General features: G+C 61.1%; 2 protein-coding genes across 3 annotated transcripts; one reads left to right on the forward strand and one right to left on the reverse strand.

The window, feature by feature from the left end:
* The first annotated feature begins 423 nt into the window (after nucleotides 1-423).
* Nucleotides 424-4,163, forward strand: FGF22 (fibroblast growth factor 22). 2 transcript variants are annotated; one of them, XM_027713151.2, is made up of 3 exons: nucleotides 424-723; nucleotides 3,549-3,652; nucleotides 3,907-4,163. In XM_027713151.2, the coding sequence occupies exons 1-3, from the start codon at nucleotides 447-449 to the stop codon at nucleotides 4,099-4,101; spliced, it is 576 nt and encodes a 191-aa protein (XP_027568952.1). In that variant the 5' UTR covers nucleotides 424-446; the 3' UTR covers nucleotides 4,102-4,163. The 2 variants fall into 2 exon arrangements, with proteins under 2 accessions (XP_027568952.1, XP_039242340.1); XM_039386406.1 differs by having other exon boundaries at nucleotides 3,910-4,163.
* A 2,350-nt stretch (nucleotides 4,164-6,513) lies between these two features.
* Nucleotides 6,514-14,040, reverse strand: RNF126 (ring finger protein 126). Its single transcript, XM_027713149.2, has 9 exons — nucleotides 13,948-14,040; nucleotides 11,304-11,362; nucleotides 9,888-9,951; nucleotides 9,163-9,404; nucleotides 8,561-8,629; nucleotides 8,408-8,477; nucleotides 8,085-8,178; nucleotides 7,538-7,653; nucleotides 6,514-7,329 (listed from the first exon to the last, which is right to left on the reverse strand). The coding sequence occupies exons 1-9, from the start codon at nucleotides 14,020-14,022 to the stop codon at nucleotides 7,177-7,179; spliced, it is 942 nt and encodes a 313-aa protein (XP_027568950.1). The 5' UTR covers nucleotides 14,023-14,040; the 3' UTR covers nucleotides 6,514-7,176.
* Between the last annotated feature and the right edge of the window lie 7,932 nt (nucleotides 14,041-21,972).

A 21,972-nucleotide genomic window follows, 5' to 3' on the forward strand; every position in this document is an offset into this window, starting at 1 on the left:
GGCGGAGTCCGGGACATGCCAAAGCCTGCGGGGGCGGCGAAGCCCGGGACACGGCGGCAGAGCGCGGGGGCGGGGGAGTCGGGACACGGCGGAGCCCCGCACCCCTCACGGCCCGAGCTCGGCGCTCTTCGGTCGGGACCGCAGGCATACACCTCTACCCCCGGGTCCGGGACCACATCTCTCCCCCGACACTTTCCCCGGGGCACCCGTTTCCTGCCCACCCGTCACCACCATCGGTGGATAGTGGAGCGTGCGGTCCCCAGCCGGGTGCCCCAGGGCAGCCGAGTGACCGCGGCCGATAACCCGGGGCTGCCGTCGGGGCGCGGATTTATGAATGAGAGGCCCCGCCCCCGGCCCCGCCTCACCCCTTGGCCACCGCCCCTCTCGGGCCGCCCCTCCCCGGCCTCCCGCGCCGTCGGGGCCGGTCGCCGGTCGCGGCCGCGGCGATGGCCCGTCGCCTGTCGCCCGCCGCCCGCCCGCCGCCCGCCGCCATGAGGCGCGGGGGCCCCGCTGCCATCGCCGCCTGCCTCGCCGGGGCTCTCGCTGTGCTGGCGGGACCGGGGCCGGGCAGTGCCACCGGGACCGGCCGGCGACCCCCCCGCAGCTACGGGCACCTGGAGGGCGACGTGCGCTGGCGGCGACTCTTCTCCGCCACCCGCTTCTTCCTGCGCATCGACGGCGGCGGCGGCGTGGAGGGGACGCGCTGGAGGGAGCGGCCGGGCAGTGAGTGTGGCCGGGGCCGGGGCCGGGGAGAGCCGGGGCCTGGGGCCGCCCCCCGCGGCTGCCCCTCGCCCACGGCGGCGAGAGCCCGATACCGCCGGGTGCCGGGGCTGCGGCAGAGGCGGGCGCCGCCGGGGCGGAGGCTGGACGGGGATGCCTCGGGACGGCGACGGGACCCTCCGTGCCCGGCCCGGAGATCGCCCGCAGCTCCTCCCGCTGGGGGAACCTCAGCCAAAGCGCCTCCTCCTCTGGGGGCGCGGGAGCGGCGGGAGCTACTGTCCCCTCCGTCCCCGCTGTCCCCTCCGTCCCCGCTGTCCCCTCCGTCTCCGCTGTCCCCTCCGTCCCCGCTGTCCCCTCCGTCCCCGCTGTCCCCTCCGTCTCCGCTGTCCCCTCCGTCCCCGCTGTCCCCTCCGTCCCCGCCGGGCGGGACACGTCACTCCTCGAGTACAACCTGCTCCGGCTGCCCTCGCCCCGGGAGCTCCTTCCCGAGGCTCGGCCGCCGCTGCACCGTGGGAGCCGTGAGAGGGGCGCGGAGGCCGGCGGGCACTGTGTGGGGACCCGGCATTGCTGGGGTGACCGGGGGAGGGGTGTTGGTCCCTTGTCCCATCTCGTCCTGCCAGCGCAGGCATAAGGGCATCCGCCTGCCCCGCCTTCCGCGTGGACTGAGGGGATCTGATCTATCCCCGCAAACACACTGAGGAGGATAGAGGCTGAGGAGGAGGGACTTAGGAAGCTTCACGGTGATGCTGGTCCCAGAACGGAGCATCCCTCAGGTGCAGGAGAGTAGAGCAACCCTGTTGGACGGGACCACTCCACAGCCGCTGCCTGTGGAGTGGTTTGGGGCTTGGCACGGGGATATCTGGGTGGGCAGAGGGGCAGAGTTCCCAGAGTCCCCAAGGACTTGGCACCCATTGTATGTTCTTCAGCAAGAGTCAGGGCTGCAAGCATCCAGGTTTCAGCCCATCTGGGTGGGGAGTCTCAGCCCCTGTGACAGGGAGAGGGCACTGGGTTGGCGGAACAGTGGCTGGATGGGAGGGGCCTTGGGAAAGGGGGATGCCTGAGCATCCCTGGGGTGCCCTGGCAGGGTGTTGGGGCTTGGGGCAGGAGGGATGCAGTACCCCCAGCCCACGTCCTGGTCCTGTCTCCTGGCCAGCACAGGATGAAGGAGCCCAGGTCAGCCCAGCCCAGCCCAGGGAACCCTCCTGTGGTGTCAGAGGCTGTTGGGAGTCCCGACCAGGCACGTTGCCAAGACAAAGCACCCCAACACGTTCCCTTGGCTGGGCGGCCATGGGGCCTGGCAGGCAGAGCAGCCCTGGGCTGTTGCACGGGGCTCACTCTGCTTATCTGTGTGCCTGGGCTGGGCTCCCCTCCACAGCCCTCGCAGAAGCTGCTGGACCAGCCCCACTGGCAGCTGCAGGCTGGCGGGGGATCTCCCAGGGACTCCCCTACCTCAGGCCCTGCTTCTGCCCCAGCCTGCTCGGGACCCCTCTGGTGGCTGAGAGTGTGAGACTGGGGGCACTGGGAGCTGTCTCTGGGCAGGCGCTGGCCAAGCACTTGCAAGCAAATCACGGCAGAGCCGGCCAGGGCGCTGGGGACAGCAGCGGGGGGTTATTTTTAGAAAAGCACAAGTCCTTTCTTATAAATAGCATCAGCTCCAGACTGTGATCCAGCAGGACAGATTCACAGCTCTTCTCCTCCACTGCTGCTCATCAGTGGCTTCACTGGGCCCGGCCCTGCAGATGCTGGCAATGCCGGGGGATTGGCGCCTGGTGAAAGCCCCTGCCCAGGGGCTGCAGCCCCCCACACTGTGTGTGCCACCACCAACCAGAGCCTCTGTGTGTCCTCCCTCCCTGTCCAGCCGGGGCAGTCCCTGCAGTGGTGCCCATGGGCAGATCCTGCTGTGGCTCCTGCCCTGCCCCCTGCCCTGCCCGCTTTGCTCCCCCTGGAGATTCCTTCTCCCCTTTCCACTGTGCCGTGTGCCTGGTGGGCAGCAGGGCGGGCAGCAGCACTCCGGGCTGGCTGGCGTGGGGCAGTGCAGGAATCCAAAGCCCTGATGATGCTCTGGGTGTTTCCCATGCCAGAGCCTCTGGTCTGACCACATGCCTTTCCCATTAGCGGCCGTGCTGGAGCTCGGCGGTCGGGCACACACACGCCAGCCCAGCTGTGGCTTCACAGCCTGGCTGCAGCCACCTCCTGGGCTCATCCTGCAGCACTGCTGCATCCTCCAGCCCACAGTACTGGGCACAGAGCTGTGTATGCTCGCTTGTGCCAGCCGGGCAGTCAGCACCAGCAGCCTCGGGCAGCACCATTCCAGCCCCATTCCTGCCCCCTCACGCCTCTGCCCACGTGCCTCCATCCACCATAACACAGGGTGCGCCCTGTGTGTGCCACCCCCGTGCACACTTTGCCCCTCCAAGGGCTGTGCCAGCCTCGATGCCCTGCATGTGTCAGGGCCAGGCACTGAGGGGGGCAGGTCGTGTCCCTGAGGCACTACAGGCCCACTGGGGACAGATGGGTTTGCAGAGCTGCCAACGAGGGGAGGACACACACGAGGTTGGCACTGGGCAAGTGGAGGTTGTGCTTGGCATTGCTCCCATACAGCCCAGCTCCTGGGAAGCAGTTGGACCCTGGGGAGAAGAGTAAAGATCAAACCCTCTCTGGATCAGAAGTTCCCCCTCCCACTCCCAGCTTGTGCCGCAGCTCTTGTTCCCACTGTCCCTCTGGCTGCTCCTGCTGTGGGCAAGGATCAGCAACCCCATCCCTCTGGGGGGACACTGTGGCCACAGCCCCAGGATCCCTGGCTCATGCTGGGCCTCCCTGTCCCACAGCCATCGTCGAGATCCGGTCGGTGCGTGTCGGCGTCGTGGCCATCCGGGCGGTGCACACCGGCTTCTACCTGGCCATGAACAAGCGGGGGAGGCTCTACGGGTCGGTAGGTCGGACGCTGCCTCCTGGGAGGGACTGCACTGGGGTCAGAGGTGCAGGACAGAATTGCAACAGGGGGTCCCAGACCTGCTGGGACCGGTGCCCAGGAGCAGGGTTCTGGTTTTCCATGCCCTGACATGCTCCCCAGCAGGGACCGAGCCCTCTGACCCCTGGGGACACAGGGTCCTGCCCGGCCCCACCTGGGGTCCGAGGGACCCCAGCCAAGCACAGCCACCCTTCACCCCCTTCCCTCTCTGCCAGAAGGAGTTCAGCCCCAACTGCAAGTTCACAGAGCGCATCGAGGAGAACGGCTACAACACCTACGCGTCGCTGCGCTGGCGGCACTGCGGCCGCCCCATGTTCCTCTCCCTCAACAGCAAGGGCAGGCCACAGCGAGGGGGCAAGACACGCCGGCAGCACCTCTCCACACACTTTCTCCCCATGCTTGTTGGCTGAGCGCCACAAGCAGCTCCGGACAGTCCTGTAGGAAAAAAAACAAGAAAGGATTCTTTTATTTATGTACATATCTATTTTTTGCTATTTATTGCTTTATTTTTAATGCATGGTGGAGGATGGATGCAGAAGGCAGATGCTCCAGACTTGGCTTTGCAGGGCTGGGGCTGTCCCGCCATCCCACCGGGGCAGAGCTGGCGTGGCACAGCTGGGGAGTGTGGCCACCGCGTGCCAAGGCCAAGGGCGTGCCTGGAGCAGGGCCTGGGGTCTGCTAATGGCATCTCCGCAGGGCTGGGATGTACCAGCCGGTTGTCTGTGTTCGAGCACCCATGGCAATTAAAGCTGCGTTCATGGTATGGAACAGGAGCAGGTCTTGGAGCTTTGATGGTGGACTTGGCTTGGGATGGGAGGGATTGGCTTCCCTGAGGTCGTGGCTGCAGCCCCCAGTGTCATCCCTGCTGCCACCAGCGGGGAGCGTGGCTGGTCCCCTGCCACATCGAGTTCTGCATCGAGAACCCCACAGGAAAACAGCAATGATGGTTCAGCAGCACAAAGGAGGGAGCAGGAGGAGCAGAACCAGGAGCCAGCCTGGATCCTCAGGCAGACGCAGCCCCAGGGCTGTCCCTGGCTACAGCCCATGCTGGTCTTGCAGCCCAGCTTCACACCATCATTCCCAGCAAATATGGAGCTGGGACAGTGGACAGTGACAAAGACCAGCCCCTCGCCTGGAGGGGAGCACGGCCAGGAATAGCACCCACACCTCAGCTTCCCAGCCAGGGCACATCCCTGCGCCACCCTCGCACCCGCCGTGACCAGGCCCAGCAGCCCGGTCACCGTCACGTCACACAGAGCAATGGCCCCAGCAAAAACCACCAAACTTGTTCCATTTCCGACCCAACCAGCTCCAAACGACTCTGAAAGGGAACACCACCGTGTTAACTGTGTGGTGACTGTGGCACTGGCCCCAAGCCCCTGCCAGGCAGGTGGCAACTGCCACACACCTACCTGGGGCTTTGCTTTGCCCACTCAAAACCCACCCAAGCGCTGCTGACAAGTGAGAGATCACCCTGAGCAACAGGGGAGCCAGCAACCCCTGCTGTAGCAGAAACATGGTGGGAGAGGGAAGGTTTTTCCAGGTTAGGTGACTAAACAGCAAAGCCTTCCCTTGGTGCTGGGCCAGCCGATGGACTCACGCAGGTTCAGCCAGGACCTTCTTGCTGCCACCCACTTCCCCAGACCAGGCTCCTGGCTCAACCCTCGGCAGAGGATGAGCCATTAACCACGACACACCAGTCCTGAGATAAACCCTCATCCTGTGAGATGAAAGGCGCCGCTGTGCTGCCCTGCCAAGCCAAGGAGGAAAAACAGTCCGGGCGAGTCGCTCTGTGTCAGCTCCTGGCCCCGGCAGAGCTGCTGCCACCCACCCCGGGGACACTTTCTCCAACAAATCAACTTCTTGTGTTCTGAAATGGCTCAAAAATGGCCAAATCAGCCACTGGCCTCCCCCCTCCTATAGGATCTTGTCCCTTCCCAGGAAGCTCTTGGGAGGAAGGGTCAGGTCTGGGGTGAATCTGCTCTGGAAGAGACACCCAAGCTCTGCTGGCACCAGCACCTTCCCCAGCTGTCCCAGCCCACTCCCAAGGCCCCAAGAGCCAGGGGAAGAGGCAGGGAGCCCCCCAAACTGCCAAACCCTCTGCCCACCCCCACAGGGGCACAGTCCCCCTCGCCTGCTCTGGCCTCTGCCACAGCACGATCCCGATGCGCGGCTCCATCGTGGACCCTGGCCCGTCAGGAGATCTGCTGCCTGCCCCAAGTCCCTGCGAGGGGAAAGGGCTCCTGGTGACAGAGGGCGAGAGCACCAGGGCTCTGGTCCTCTCGTGCCTCCAGGCCTGGGGAGCAGGGACATGGCAGGGAGCGACTGCCCACACCGGTCGCATTCTTGTCATTCTCCAAGCTCCAGCTCTGTCACAGAAACTGAGTCACAAACATACCTGGGTATTTTTCTCTCTCTCCTTTTTTAATCAGCTCTATTTTAAGTAGTTTTGCAATACATTTTTCTCAAAAAATGTTGTTTTCCTGGTAATTACTCAGTCACAACGAGATTTGCTGGTCCTCGCTCTGCTGCACACCCAGTCCTGCGTGGGCCCAGCGGAACAGCCCGCCCCGGCTGCGAGGGGGGCAGGACTGCAACACAGAGATGTAAAAAATAGAAAAGACCAGGCGAGGATGCTTCCAGATGCGATCCTTGGTCACTGTGCAGTGCCCTGCAGGCTGGCAGCGGCTCCCACCAGAGCCCAGAGCTCCCAGCACGTGGGAGGGCTCCGAGAGGCCCAGCCTGCCCGGGGGAGGTGGGGTGGCTCGGCGGCCTCGGAGCTTACCCTGTAGCTCTCCTCAAACCATGCATAACGGCTCGCAGAGCTGAAATGTCCATTTATTGACAGCAGTAATAATTTAAGATTATAAAAACCCTTTCAGTGTTGAGTATCAGCGGGCGAGGTTATAAAGAAAAATAAATGGGACTCGAGATGGGACAGGGAAGGATCCCGGGGTCTATTTGAGAGTTCCTGTTTCAGTGAGAGCTACTGGTCCTCCCCAGCTGAAGATCCTGGAGGGGAGGCAGCATCCTTACGCTTCCATTTTAGACTTCAATCTCCAAAGCAGAAAAGAGAGTATCCAAGGGGAGGAGGAGCAAAAGAAATAAAAGAAAGGGATCTCAAATTCAAACCCATACAAACAACCTTTCCTTTTGGGATTCAACCACTCGCTCAGCACCTCGGGGTTCCCAGCTGGGAGCGCGGCAGCCTCGCACTGCAACGGGTAAAGTCCACGCACAGAGGATGTTTTTATTGACAGACAGAGCTCTTTCCCCCCTTTTTCATCACAGAACTTGAGGCTTCTCATCTCTGAAGGACCCAGAGTCTCCGTGTCTTCAGAAATCAAAAGAGAATTCTGGGGGCACTGCTCCCCCCTTGTCCCCTCCCCTCGCTCTGCTCTGGAAGCCCCTTTGGCTGCTTGTGGTGGCCAGGGAGGGAGGGGGGACAGTGGAGGGGGCCCCAGGGACAGAGGGTGTGTTAAGATTCATGAGTTGTTCGATGAGTTTTCATTACTTGGTGAGCTGGAGGAAGAGGAGGAGGAGGAGGATGACGAGAAGTTCATCCCTGTGAGTCCTGGGGGGTTTGTGGCAGTGTTTTGTCCACTTAAACTTTTCCGGCAGACGGGACACGTGTCATGCTTTGAGGAGCAGACAAAAACAAAACAAGAAATATGGAAAACTGATTAGAAACACGATACGGGAGCAGCACTCGAGGAACAGGCTGGGATGACACTCCGTCCTCTGATCGAAGGCTGTTCATGGCTCAAGCCTCACAACAGAGGTAGGAAAATATTTACAGAGGGGAGCAGAGGTGCTGCAGGCCCTGGGCACTGCCCCCACACTCACCTGCTCCAGCCATGGGACAATGCAGCCGTCGTGGAACAGGTGATTGCACGGTAACTGCCGCACGTTTTCCCCGACTGTGTAGTCTTCCTTACACACTGGGCACTCCAACCCGGAATCTGCATCGCACAGGGAAAGCCAAGCACAGCTGAGCAATGGAGGAGAGAATGACAGACAAAGCCCCCAACTCAGGACCCATCACTCCCTCCCCTTCCCCGGCACTGCTCCAACCCTGCCGAGAGGAAAGCTTGGTGCTCTGCAGTCACTCCCCCACCACGCCACCTCCCCCTGCCCCGGGTCTGCCTCATCCTTCCCCTCCCTTCTGCTTTTCCATCTGAACTTCTCACAAGTTTGCCACCACAGGGCAAATCCATCCAGCCTGCACTGCTCTTTTTTCTTGTGAGTGTAACAGAGCCACTTCAGCTCTCTCCCGTCTTTGAAATGTTTTAGGCCTTGAAGGTACAAGCAGACAAAATTCAAGTCCCAAGAAAACATTACACAGAGCTTCCAGGGAGCTCTCTCTGCATGACTGCCTGGAGCAGACACATACCTACGTGCTCCTGTGTGATCTGTATGGTGGGGAGGGCCTGGATCTTCTCTTTGTCTGCTGGCGGTGGTCCAGTGTTTTCAAACTGATTCAGTAACTGGAAAAACAACCGGCCAGGCAGGCAGAAGGGAGAGGTGAGCTCAGCAGTACAGAGAATCCAGAGAATGTTTCCTGAGCCAGTGCACTTGGGCCCCGCATCGCCCACACTGCAGACCCCGGTTCCCATTCCTGCCCTCGCAGTCCCTCGCCCCCTGCACCACCACAGGTGCTGCCCCTTCTGCAGCACTGCACAGGAGGATGGAGACTCTGCTAAGTCCCAGTTTTACCTGTGTGATAATCGCATCCAGGCCGTTGGCACCCCAGGCATAGTCCATCGGATTTGAGTGCAGGACTCCCCTGAAGAGCAAGGACAGCAAGTGAGTTCATCCGGGAGCACCACCGAGACACTGCCAGAGAGAGCAGCACATCCTCCAACTCACCAAGGGCCCAGGCCTAGGTTTGGAATTGTGGTTGGTGCAATAATTCCATTGACCAGCTGCTGGATAATTCTGAAAGACAAGAAAACCAGGATTGTGTAAGAATTAGTCTGCTGGCTCCCAGCCCAGCACCCCGACGTGGAGGGAGAGGCTGAATACTGTCACATTGTCAGGGGAAAGAAAAGATTCCCTGTAGCAATTGCAACTGCAGCTTATAGAGTGATAGGCCATGGATAAAGTTTCAGTGTTTGATTCGTAAGGGGACAATTCCTGGCACGAACTGAGTGGCTCCCAGGACGCAGTTACACAAACAGCATCTGGTGCTTTCTGCTGTTTCCCCTCACAGTGAGTACAACACTTTGGCAACGACCAGGGAATATTTTCCCACTGCGGGACAAAGTCCCAGCCACAGGCCATGCCACTGCTCATGTGAAATAGCCCCGACAGACCCCAGGCAGGAGCTGCCAACAGCATCAGGCCCAGCTGGGGCACAGCTGGCACCCAAGGCAGTGCTGGAGAGCTTTGGGACGCTGCTCCCCAACCCGGGGGAAAAGGCACAGGCTGATGTCGAGGTCAGTCCCATCAGTGAGGAACACGATTCTCACCCTTCCAGCGTGGGGACGCCCTCGTGCCTGCCCGAGGCGCGGCGCGTGGCCAGGCGGGCGCGGGGCTGCCTCGCGCCGTAGCGGTGCCGGGACTGGTGCTCGCGCTCCCGCCGGTTCTCCGAGTCCCGGTTGTCTTCCGGCTGCACATTGGACCCAAACGGAAACTCAAAGCTGTCATCAAAGAACCCGAAAGCGAACTGGCCATAGCCCTGGGGCAAGGTGAACAAGTGCTGATCCACGTTCTGAGAGGGAGGGAATGCAGAGAACAGATTGTGACGAGAGAAACGGCCCTCGGCTCCCACAGCGACCCCGGGCCTGCGGTGACACTGGGACCGGTGTGCCCTTGGCAGCAGCTCAGTGAGCAACGGACATGGGAACTGCACACAAAGGCAGAAAAAACCCAAATCACAGTTCCCTGGTTTCCCTTTGTTGTGTCACTGCTGCTTCCGAGCTGAGGCTACTGCATAGCAACACACTCAAATCCTGCTCTCCAAATCCTGCTGAGCCCCCTCACGACGGGAATCAGCTACAAGTGACGGTCCTACGTAACACACGCAGCAAAAATACGGCGTGCAGAGATTTCAGGAGCACCACGTGGAGGACATTAATTCCTCCTTTCCAGATTCTGTCATGATCTGGGGAACATTTAAACGATGTACTATTGGAAAAATACTCAATCCAATGGCAAAGCAGAAGGTGTTGAAAGGGAGAAAGGACTTAGTCACCTCAAAAGGATGCCTGCTCTGATCAGCGGCTGACGTAGAGGAGCTGGTCTCATTGTCAGCGTTCCTGTGGGGAATGAAGAATGCTGGTAAGACTCAGAAGCTTCTACAGGAAGATTTGCTGTCTCCCTTCCCTTTAAGGTCTGCCCCGCTCCCACCCACCCCAGGGCAGGGGCAGCTCCAGACGGAACCTGGTCTTCTTTCAGCTGCCGATTTTCTGGTTGCTCACATCAATTTTCATTCCTTCCTCCCTGAACCCTTCATTTTCCCACATCCTCACCCATCTCTCCCTACCCTGTTAGGTTGTGATTTCACAAAGCTGCGGAGAAGTGCCTGAACCACAATGTCAAGTAAGGATTCCCTGCACAATCCACCTCAAACACATCAGCTAAGCCTCCAGAGCATCAGGAAGAGTTCTGCTCGCTGTGACCCCAACACATGTAAGTCTAATCTTGAATCAAAGAAATCTCTCTATTGCAGAGGCACGTGACCCAACGGCTCAGGATATTGGGAAAATTCCTAATGCTGTCAGGCTTCTGCTTTCAGAGCTGCAGGAACATTGCCTGCTCAGTGCCCAGCTCTATGTGTCTGCATTCAAAGTACCAAAACCACTGAGATTCAGCGACTACGCTGCTCTCCCAAGGTTACAGGAAATCACCAAAACAGTCAGGATCTGCCAGGATGGATTTTTAGGCTCCAGGGTTGGTGTGGTCAGACCAAACATCTCCTGGTCTGTGCAGAAACCCCAGGCCATGCAGACCACCATGCTCAGTAGGCAGCAACACCCGCTGCCCCCTGGCCCAGCTGGGTCCCTGCACTGCCCATGGCCCATCCCAGAGCCAGTCACAGCCAACAAATGTGACTGAAACATTTAAAGACATTCCTGGTGCTCCTGCCCACCAGAGAGCTGTCCCAAAAGTGGCAGCAGGGCAGTAGAGGAACATGGATCTCGTTGCTCCAGGGCAGAGTCCAAAGTCTCAGCCACAACATTTCACTGTTTGTCCCCAGCACGTTCACTACTCGCACACCGAGGTGTCCGTGCACTTTCCATTCCCAGATTTGTCTCTCCAGGATTATCTCTGCCCTGATGACTCAGACCAGGTCAGAGCTACACACACCATAGGGAAAGCCTCCCTATCACTTCTTTATGTTTGTTTTACATCAACCCATTCCTGCACTGCCCTTCACCAGCGACACTGGATGCTCAGGAGGACACTCAGTATTCCCATGGCAGACTGACCTGTGGCTGCAAACCTGCCAATGAAGCACTATAACCCCACAGTGAGGAAAGATGAGCCAAAGCTTGGGTACAGAAGCAATAGAGACGGTGTATTTAATGTCCAACTTTGCCTTTGAACTAGTAAGAGAGCAAGGCAGCCCTGGCTCACTCAAGCACCAGTGCGTGGGGCAGGACATTACCTCGGCTCCTCGGGAAGTTCTTCAATAAAACCAGACTCACACCGTGGGCAGATGTAGTCCTGTGGGAGAAGAGACACTGGATAAGAGAAGGAAGTGGTACCTCAGAGCTGCAGGGTGTGACGGGAGGGGTCTGGTCACCCCCAGCACACGCCACAGTTCCAGAGCCAGAGAGACCCCAAACCCCAACATTGGCTTTCCCCAGGCCAGCGAGGCCAGAGCTTGGCCTGAGTCTGCAGGAGCTCGGCTTGAGAACGATCAGGGTGACGCTGCTAACCCCCGGTACAGACACAGCATTAGACACAACTGATGCAGTTCTGGTGAGGTGAAAGCAAAACCCCCATCACTCCCCGCACAGCAGCTCTCAAACACCAGCTCTGGGGACCAGGAAACGAGGTGGGAATGGCAGCAGGGGCTTGGCAGTGTCGTGATGCTCAGGGAGGCTGATCCCTGCCACTAACACAAGCTGGGGTTCACAGCACGAGGGGCACGAGGACACACCAGGTCCTTACACGCCCATGACCAGCACTTGCCACAGACCTGCTGCCGCCCCAGTGCCCTGGGCACTGACAATGGAGCATGTGGGGAAAGACAGGCTGTGTGTGCAGAGCCTGTGACTCTTACTGCCTCACAGTCCCCGGGGTTAGTGAGGAATTTATCCTCCACGACCACACTGTCCTGGGCAGAGCAGCCCAGAACACTGGAGATCCTCAAAGGGAATTGCTTCGCTTTCCAGTGCTTGAGGAGCAGCAGCACCACAGAGCCGCCCGCGTGCCCAGCGGGCACACACCACCCCAAATCCCCGCACTGGCAGAGCCGGGCTCAGCTCAGAAGGCATTTAAGAGCTTCTAAAAATAATATCACTTCCCTTTGCTGCTGCTGCTGCACTGGAATTGGCACAGCCCTTCGCCAGGCCAAGGGATTCCCCCAAGGAGTCAAGGCCACCAGCCCTGGGGACTGTCCCAATAAGACCCCTGGGGTCGCTCCCCCAGTCCCTGCATCTGACCCTGATAAGGCCCCGTGTGGAGCACGGCCCAGAGCCACCACACGTGCCCTGCCCGCCCAGGGAGGTACAGGAGCTCCGAGGCCCAGACTGGGACAGGTCCCTGCTCCCTCTCTCCCCTGTCTGCTGCTGTGAAACAACTGGCTCTGCACCACTCACACGAGGTGTGAGCTCAGGAACCTCTGTACCCCTCGGTGCCCAGCACAGGGAGCTGCAGCAGTTGCCTCTGCCTGGGAAAACCCCTTTGCTTCCCACCACCACAGACTGGTGGGGACACACCAGCACAGGGGGAATGACCACGGCCTGAGCACCCTGCTCCTCTCAGCTCCCCGCTCCAGGGGGCTGGGGGGTGTGTGTGCTCACAACCAGCTCTGAGTACAGGGATCAGCACATTCCTCTGCAGCTGGAACAGCACAAATGTCAAAGTTAGTTGTTTCTTGGGCTGTTTGAGTCCCTCCTTTGGCAGCTCCTGTCAGTGAGCGAAACCAAGTGAACTTGGACCCCCAAAACAAGTTCATGAACTCACAGCTACCCAGCCCTGAGGCCCCAAACACAGCCACCTGCTCCCTGCCCAGCCCAGCACATACAGCCAGGTGTGCCCAGCTCAGCCCAGCCCAGGATGGGGGGTTTGAGCAGAAATATCCCCTGGTTCCCACCCCCAGCCTGTCTGTTCTCAGCACGAGCGCAGTCAGGTGTTTGTTCTCACACTTACACATGAGCTGGAAGGCTCCAACACGGCCCACCCTGGCAAAAGGACAAACTGCACGTCACAAACCAACCGCCCCCCACCAAGGACAGCTCTGCTCGCCCTCGGGGGCTTTTCAAGCTCAGTGTCAGCAACCAGCAAAGGCTTGTTCAGACAAGACGCTGTGAAAAGCGTCAGGACTAAGAGACCGGCAGGACCCTCAGAACCACACTGAACATCTCAGGACACCGGGCGGGGAGCAGGTGACCCACCAGCTCCTCCCCAACAGCCCACGCTCCAGGCCACCCACCCCGGGACAGGCTCCGCATACACGGGGTTTCGCTGGGTGATTAAAGCACCTGCCCAGGTGCCTACACAGCACTTCTGTCCACGTATCACCCGCGCACCTCCCTGTGTCCCAGCCACACCACCGCCGGGCTTTTCTCGCGCTCATTAAACGCTGCTGAGAGACAGAGAAGAAACCCCGCGGCGCTTCCCTCAGCTCCGGATAGGGTAAGGCTACCCGGGCCGGGGGTGTCACTTCCGGACGGACCCCCACCCCAGACTCGCTCGGCGGCGGGGCCCGGCGGTTCCCGTGGGGCGGTCGGAGCGCTCGAACCGCCGCGGGGCCGCCCCGCCCAGGCCCCCCCGCCCGGGCCGAGGGCCCCTCCCGCCGCGCCGCCCCCGCCCGGCTGCTGCCCCTCGGCAGGGGCGGCCCGCTACCCCCCGCGGCCCCGTTCCCCCGCTCCGGACCGCCCCGGTCCCTCCCAACGCCCCCGAGCCCCGGTGCCACGGGTGGAGCCCCCAAGGCCCCCCCCCGCCCTCGCCGGTCCCGCCGCCTCTCAGGCCCCCCGGGCCCCTGAGGCCTCGTCTCCACGTGCCCGCCCCGCCGGAGCCCCTGCCCGGCCCTGCCCGCGCCCACCGCCCCTCCCGGTCCCCCCGGCGGCCGCGGCGCTCACGGGCAGGCGCGGGGCGATCTCGGCCGAGCAGCAGTGGCAGAAGAACCGGCCCGGCTGCGGCGACGCCTCCGCCATCTTCCCTGCCCGCCCGGCCCCGCCCCTGCGCGCGCCGCGGCGCCGACGGCGGCCGACGGCGGACACGGGGCCGCGCGCGGCACAAACGCGGAAGCGGAGGGGCGGGGCTGAGGGGGGCTCGAGGCGCGGCCCCGCCCCCCGCCCGCGGAACGGGGACCCCTCGGTCCGGGGACCCCTCGATCCCGGTCCCTCTCTCAGCCCCGGGGCAGTGGCCCCACCGGACCCTCGGGCTTCAAAATATCATAAGCTCATAAGCTGACTGACATATTTAGTTAGTTATTTTCTCTTTAAAGAGAAGAAAAAAAGAGCTGGGGAGAGGTTGAGACCCCTCCTCTCGAAAGGAGGAAAAACGGGTATTCCCAGTGAATATCCCAGGATTTGCTTAAGATTGCAGTAGCCACAAAGGAACGGGGATGTTCCATTTTAACAGAAGCCTCTCAAGTAGGGTATTTGTCCCAGACTTCACCCCTTGGATGCTGGCAGATGCTGGGGAGGTTTTAGGGGGCAAGAGGTGGAATCTCTAATTTTAGGGGCTAGGAATCTCACCTGGGGCTCAGTTCAAGGCCAGGATGTTCCCCAGGCTGCAGCTTTTGAGAGAGCAGGGGGTCTGCCTGGCCCTCACTGGGGTCCCAAGCTCCACGGGCTGTTGCTGTGGCTCTGCTGAGCCAGGGTTTTGGGGTGGTGTGGCTGCGGGAGGTTTGGGGTATCCACACAGCGTGGTTGTGGGCTTTTGGGGTGGTGAGGCTGCAGGGGGGCTGGGAGTGGCAGAGCTGTGGGGTCTTAGGGGTTCTGCATGGTGGGGCTGTGGGGTCCTGGGGTTCGAGCCCGCGGCACCAGCCCCGCTCCCAGCAGGTGGCATCTGCAGCCCAGGATTTGCTGCTCCAGCTTCGTCGGGTGATGGAGCCGGGGAGGGATTTGTGGAGCAGCTCAGGAGCCGTGGAAAGCTCGGCAGGTCTCCGCTCCCTCTGCTGCAGGGGGACGGGGACATGGTGAGATGCCGTAAACTGGGCGCTGGTGGGACAGGGTTGGGACAGGGCTGGGTCACCGGTCAGCGACTGGGAGGGCTCGGTGATGGTGTGGGAATTGCAGCCGTGGGACAGATTGGCAGCGCTCAGCAGCTGATCGATGATCCCGGACACTGATAAGGCACGTTGGCATTTATTTACAGCCGATGAGGAAACGGCTGCTCCCGTAACCCTTTTATTTGGGAGGTGGGTCCAGACGTGGAGCCAGACGGAGCCCGGAGCCTCCAGGAGCCCGCAGCCCCGGATGGGGCATTTCGTGCCCCGAGGGAAGCTCCTCACCAGTGTTTCTCTGTGCCCTGTCTCGAGGCTGGAGGACAAGTTGCCACTTGATCAAATGGGTGCCGGGTGCCTGTGGGATTGGGAGGGAAGGATCCGACTCCACTGACTTTGTCCCTCTGGAATTCCCTGACGCAGGAACTGTGGAAGCTGAACGTGGCAACACTCGTCGGGATGCAAATGGCAACGGATGTGAATGCCCGTGGAGACAAGGGCAGCCCCAGTGCCTCTGGCACACAGCAGTGGGAAGGGCCCCCAAAGCCCCCTGAGCCCCTTGGCTGTTGGGATGTGCTTCTGTGGGGAGAAAGCTCCATGTCAGGACTGCGGCCTCTGCCCATGACCTGCAGCCCCTGGGCACAGGCAAAGCCCCCTGCCCATCCCTCATCACTGGTGCTGAACTCCCCTTTCTGGGGGTTGAGGCCCTGACTTTGGCCCCAGCCACAGTTCCCCCCCACGGAGGGCAGGAGGGTCCCTGGGCAGGTGCAGCCCTGTCACCGCTCAGGCACCCCAGGATCGTGGGTTCTGGGCTCAGCTGTCCCTTCCTCTGAGGGAGCCGCCCCTGGTTGGGAGTAAATTTGAGTCACCCAGGGAAGGATTTTCCCACGGTGCTGCAGAAAGGCAAACTGCACCCTCACCCAAGAGAGCTGACGAGGAGGTGACACCTCCCCACTTAGCACCGAGTCATCCTTACACAGAGCCCGCTCCCAAACTGGCCGCCCTGCTTGGGTGAGAGAGGGCAGTGGAAAATATCCCAGGGCTCCCGTTGTCTGAGGGGACAGGACAGGGTGGGAGGCTCCTCTGGCAGCTTGGAGTCACGTCAGTGACTGCACTGGTCAGTGGAGGGGACAACTGCCCGTCTGGGACCCCGGACAGGGGGTCACAGGGATTCATCCTGACCTCTGGACCCTGTGCTCCTAAACAAAGCAGTGGCTGGAGCTGAAGCCCCTGTGCTGCCTGGCTGTTGGGTGTTTGGGGTGCAGCTCCGGGCACAGCCTTGTCCCAGGCTCTGCCTTGAGCCCTGGGAAGCACAGGCACCTCCTGGAGCAGGAGCAGCTTCCAGCACGGTTCCTGCCAAGTGAGAATAACTGGTGCAGCTGGTCTCCCTGCTCCCCTCCACCCAACATCATATATAATTGTCTATTTTAATTAATAAATTGGAGGCCACTCAAAGGAAAGTGGCGAGATTCCTCACAGACACTGCAGGGATTGTCTGCCCGCCCCGAGCCAGTCGTGTCACGGTGGATTTGAATCGGTCTCCTTTGAATTTCTTCAGACAGATCGTGAGATTTACATCCTCCACCTCCTCTCCTGGAGCCTCGCACCTCCAGGCTGTGGGTCTGGATCCCACCTGGCAGCGATCCGGCAGCTCCCGGTGACCCAGGAGCAGTGACACAGGCTGAGCCCCAACCTCACTGCTGCCAGGCTGGGAGTGCTGAGGGGCACTGGCAGCGGGTGGCCCCCAGCCCTGCACGGCTCTGATCCCTGGATCCAGGATGTCCCGAGCAGCAGGGCTAGTGGCATCTTGTCGGCCCTGCTCTGGCCCCCCTGTGCCATCCCAGTGGCCCACCTGTCCTGGGAGCAGCCAGGGCACGGGGGCTCAAGGGAAATTCACGGTCCCTGGGGGCTGCTTTTGGGCTCCACCAAAAATTTCCCTTTTCTTTTTTTTTTTTTGGATTCTTTTTTATGCTTGATTTAAACCATTGTTCTTCAAGGGAAATTTTAATATGAAAAACATGTTTTTCTACCAGTTGCCAGCCTGGGCCAAGCAATCAGGCTCCCTGTCTGACAGGGGCTGTGTGGTAGATGGGGGCTTCAGGCGGGACATGACCTACAGTGGCTCTGCCCTTCAATGGCCCAGGGGACTGGGAACCTGCAGGGCCACCAGACTGGCAGGGCCAGGGTGCCACAGCCCACTGTAGTGCCAGTGGGGTCTGTGTCCTCCACCTGGCTGGAATGGGAGGAGGGCAGCCAGCAGCCTCACTGTCTCGTCCCGATAACCAGCACCTTGCCCAGGGAACAAAGATCAGTGGAGAACCGCTGCCCTTCCTGGTGCAGCTCTGCCTCCTCCGCCAGCGCCTCTCCCCAGCCTCGCCGAGGAGCCAAAGGACTTTAATGGCCCGGGAGGTTTTCCCGACTCCTGGCTCTGCTGGACCCAGTTCAGCCCCACACGGTTTCCTGACTGTCAGCTCTCCCCTCGAGGCTCACTTTGCTCCTGCCCTGCACCTGGTGGAGGCAGTGCTTGTGCTGGAGCCCACACGGCTGCCGGCGCTGACTCACAGCTTGTTTACACACACCCCTGTGTCACACGTGTGTTTACACACACACCCCTGTGTCATGCATGTTTACACACACACCCCTGTGTCATGAGTGTTTACACACACACATGCCTGTGTCACACATGTGTTTACACACACACCCGTGTCATGCGTGTTTACACACACACCCCTGTGTCATGCGTGTTTACACACACACATCCCTGTGTCACACGTGTGTTTACACACACACCCCTGTGTCACACGTGTTTACACACACACCCCTGTGTCATGCATGTTTACACACACCCCTGTGTCATGCGTGTTTACACACACACCCCTGTGTCACACGTGTGTTTACACACACACCCGTGTCATGCATGTGTTTACACACACACACCCCTGTGTCACATGTGGCCCAGCTGACCGTGCCAGGCTTGGCCGCGTGGGCAATGGGATTGTTCGTAAGGAGCTCACTGAGGTGTCTGTAAATCCATGTGCACGGACAGGAGAGGCAGAACCAGAGCCAGCTGTGGGCCGTGGCCATGAGATGTCTGCTCCTTTTTGAGAGGGGCACACCTTGTCAGAGTGGATGGGACAGGATGTCCTTGCTGGCTCTGGCCGCTGCTTTCCTGCATCCCAGCCTTCCCAGTCCCCACTCCATGTTGCTTGCACCTCCTGGATCCAAGCACCAGCATTTCTCCAGCACAGACAGAGCCCAGAGCATCTTCCATCAGTGTGGGGCAGAGCTGGGGACACTGGGATGAAAGACTGGGAGAGAGGAGGCCTTGGGGGGGAGTGTAGCTCTTGCCGGGGGCACCCAAAGCTCTGGAGAGGGGGAAGACTTTGCTGAGGAGGGGAGAGGGAGCGAATCCCCCCCAGGGTGATGTTTCCTGGGGGGCTGGGGCCTGCAGGGTGCTGGTGGTGCTGATGCCAGCAGCAGCGAGGCAGTCTGGGTCTGAGCATCAGCAGGAAGGATCAGAGTTTGATCAGGAATCAAACAGGATGGGTGATCAGATTTGGAGGGGCAAGTCTTGGGAAGGTATGTCAGCCTCCCGGCCCTCCCTGCACGCCGGCGCTCCCGCCCTGCCCTCCTTCATCCGCAGAAGTGGAAGTGTCCCAGGAACATGAAACGATTACTTGGCGAGGAGAATCCAGCTCAGCACTTCTTGGCATTTGTTCACAGCTTTCATCTTCAAAGCTCCTTGCAAACATTAGCAATCTAATCCCTGCAACCTTCCTGGGAGATAGCGCAGGATCAAGCAGAGGAGCATTATCTCGTCTCAGCAGATGGGGAAACTGAGGCAGCAGCGGTGACGCTGCCGCCCCAGGGCACGGGGCGAAGCTCCGTGTCAGCGCTGGGGGTGGGGTGTGGCCATCGAGGTGCAGCCCACACCGCTCCAACACTCTCTCCCCAATTCCAGGGATGTGGCCATGAGCCACAAGCACCAACCCAATTCACAGTGCTGGAGCCATGAGGACACGGTGGAGAAAATCCTGCCTCGGGGTCAAGGCTGCCGGCAGCAGCCCCAGGGCTCAGCTCGTGCCTTGCACCAGCCACCCAGCACAGGCTCCAGCTCCGAGGGATGTGACCGAGGCTCGGTCCCATCCCCCCTCCTGGGTACACATTGAGCTCCAGCACTGGCCCTGCTGTGCCAAGCCTGGGTCCCATCCCCAGGGTTTCCCGGGGTCTCATGGCCCCATGGATGCACCTGAGCCAGGGCTGAGGATCCCTCACCAGCAGCCCCTCTCCCCACTGCTGTGTTTGGCAGCACTTCCACCTGCGTGGGAGAAACTGGGGCATCCCGCTGCGGAGAGGAATGGGGCCAGGATCACCTCGCTCTGACAGGGAAATGGCAACATCCAGGGCCCTGGCCAACACCTGCCCACAGATCCATGCCGGCGGTATGAAACCTCTGCCCTGACCCTGAGCTCTGGGAGAAACACTTCTCAATTGAATGTCTTGTTGCAAATTGCAGCTCTAATTGGTTTAGCAGAGTTTAATTAGCCTGAACTGATGAAAGAGGCGAGATTCCCTCCTTAAAGGAGCCCAGCAGCAGGATGCACCAGCCAGGGTTTGGGGGGAGAATGGCTGGGTCTGAACCTCATCCTGAAATCCTGCTGCAGCCCTGACCCAGCATGGCACCAGCACCCAGATGAAAGGTCAGATGTGAGGCCGCCATTCACTGCGCTCCAAAGGGCTCCTTTGTCCCCGTCCCAGCGCCTTCTGCCGCCCCCAGCCCCAGTCCAGGGGCTCCTTTGACTCCCTTCGGGTGCCGCAGGGCTGCTTTCCTGCAGATCCCAATCCGGCTTCTCGCCCCCCTCCCCCCTTTCTGCGGGTGCTGAGGGGTCTCAGTCACGTCCCAGGCTGTCCGTGGGGTGCAGGGAGGCAGAATCACCCTGTGTGCAAGACTGGTTGGTGGAATTTTGCTCCCAGCTTTGCTTGAGAATCAGCCTTGCCCCCCCCCGCCATCACTGCAGGCAAGTCACTTTGGCCACAACCAGGAGAAGGGCAAGCGGAGCCCCCAGCATGGTTTTCCTGGGAGCAGGGTGACCTCAGCAGGGCTCTGAGCCCCCTTTAGCTCAGGGACCCACTTACTTCCCGGCCTCCAGGCTCCTCCTGCCTCACATCAGGAGCCTGGTTGCTCCCTGACAGAGGCAACAACGCCTGCTGCTCCAAGCGAGGTCCGACCCCTTCCCTGCCAGAGCCAGTGGTTGTGCAACCCCACTCTGAGCCAGGGAAAATCCCTTCCTGGCCTTTTCGAGCTCCTCTCGCATCCTGGAGCATGTGAGTGAGTGCATCACCACCCGCTCGCTCACGGACATCCCACTTGGAGGTTTGGCTTCCCAGTCCTCGGCCCTTACATGGGCAATCACTCCGAGGCGGCCGAGGGAGCCGGGTCACGCCAGCCGGGCCAGGGCCGGGAGCACACCAGGAGCCCGTGCGGGCGGGGGCTGCCAGCTCTGTCCTTCCCCCAGGACCCCCCCGCTGTCCTGTGCGGGGCTCTCCTGGCCCCACCACACGCTGTGGGGAGGTGCCGGGTGCTGCAGGACACAGAGCTCCTGCACCTGCAGATGGCACCAATGCCACCTGGGGTAAACCCATCCCTCCCCATTCCCGACCCCTCCCTGGGGATGCAAGGGACTGTATGGGGAAAAGGAGGGGAAGATCTACCTTGGTGAGAGACGGCTCACTGGCCAGAGGGGCAGAGAGAGGGATGGAGATTGTGCTGGTGCCAGTGGCCATACTGCTCTGCCCGTGCTGGCAGCTGGCAGCGCACCCGCTATCCCTGTTGTGGGACCCGGGCTGCTCCATGTCCCACCAGACCAAAGCTGCGTCCAGCCCCATCCCGCGCCAGAGCAAGCTGCTTGTGCTGTGCTGGCACCACTCAGAGCCAGGAGGCTGCTGCTGGGCCAGAGGGGTGGTGCAGGGTCCCCGGAGCCCTGTGGTCTGGGCCCCTCTCCGAAAGAGCCCAGCTCAGCCCTGCTGAAAACATGACCTCAGCTGAGGCCAGTGCACGGGGTGAAACGTTCCTCAGCTGCACGGCCGCGAGCTGGACACGGCACTCAGGGCTGAGAGGGCCCTGGGCTGTGGCAAAGAGCCCTGTGTCCCCAATGCCCTACCTGGGGAGCTGGGTGACAGCTGGGGGCCCTGGTGCACCCCGACCCCCCTTCAAACAGGTGGGCAATCTCTTTGTGGTGGCACTGAGCAAGAAGCAAGGCCAGGCAATGCCAGAGAGCCCAGCCTGCCTTGTCCGGGGCTCCCCACTGTGCTCCCCAGTCCTGTCAGGAGCTGCACAAAGACTGGGAGCCCCTGAAAACCTGGCAGTATTGGCCCAGGTCCCAGTTCCCCAGCACGAGCCAGGCCATGCAGGGTCCAGCATGCGTCTGGGAGCCAGGAGATGCAGTGCTAGTACTAGTGCTAGTGGGGACAGCTGGGGAGAATGGGGCCAGCACGTGCCATGGGAGTATGACCCCACCAGCTCTTCTCCTTCCCCTCCTTGTCTGGCAGGGCTCGAGTTGGTGCCTCAGTTTCCCTTCGGCTCGTTGGGGGTGATGCTGGGTACCAGCCGGGCTGCGGGGGTGTTTGGGTAGCAGAGATGAAAGGAGCCACATGAGACAGCCCTCACCCTACCCCTGCTGCCAGCCGGGCTGCTCCGCGAGAAGGAGGAGGGCGGGAGGAGGCAGACGCGGGTTCATGCGAGGATGGGTGTGGAAGGCGCAGCCGTGCGGGCGGCACAGGGTCGGGCAGGGAAGTGTTCTGGGGTTCCCCACACCTCAGGGTCTGCCCAGACACCGCTCTGCTCCGCTGCACACCGAGCACGGGGGCACCCCCAAACCTTCCCCGTCCCATCTCAGTCCGGGGCTGCCGGTCCCTGCCCGCTCCGGGGGAAACA

This window comes from Pipra filicauda, unplaced genomic scaffold (assembly GCF_003945595.2).
Source record: "Pipra filicauda isolate LSUMZ 115617 unplaced genomic scaffold, ASM394559v2 scaffold482_size497672_pilon, whole genome shotgun sequence".
Classification (NCBI taxonomy): domain Eukaryota; kingdom Metazoa; phylum Chordata; class Aves; order Passeriformes; family Pipridae; genus Pipra; species Pipra filicauda.

Excerpts from the sequence above, each read along its gene's own strand:
- RNF126 (XM_027713149.2), bottom strand. The coding sequence starts at position 14,022 with ATGGCGGAGGCGTCGCCGCAGCCGGGCCGGTTCTTCTGCCACTGCTGC. Across the intron at positions 8,179-8,407 it reads TGGATGCGATTATCACACAG|TTACTGAATCAGTTTGAAAA; the intron begins GTAAAACTGGGA and ends TTGTTTTTCCAG. Across the intron at positions 7,654-8,084 it reads GATCACACAGGAGCACGTAG|ATTCCGGGTTGGAGTGCCCA; the intron begins GTATGTGTCTGC and ends TGTGCGATGCAG.
- FGF22 (XM_027713151.2), top strand. The coding sequence starts at position 447 with ATGGCCCGTCGCCTGTCGCCCGCCGCCCGCCCGCCGCCCGCCGCCATG. Across the intron at positions 724-3,548 it reads CTGGAGGGAGCGGCCGGGCA|CCATCGTCGAGATCCGGTCG; the intron begins GTGAGTGTGGCC and ends CCTGTCCCACAG. Across the intron at positions 3,653-3,906 it reads GGGGGAGGCTCTACGGGTCG|AAGGAGTTCAGCCCCAACTG; the intron begins GTAGGTCGGACG and ends CCTCTCTGCCAG.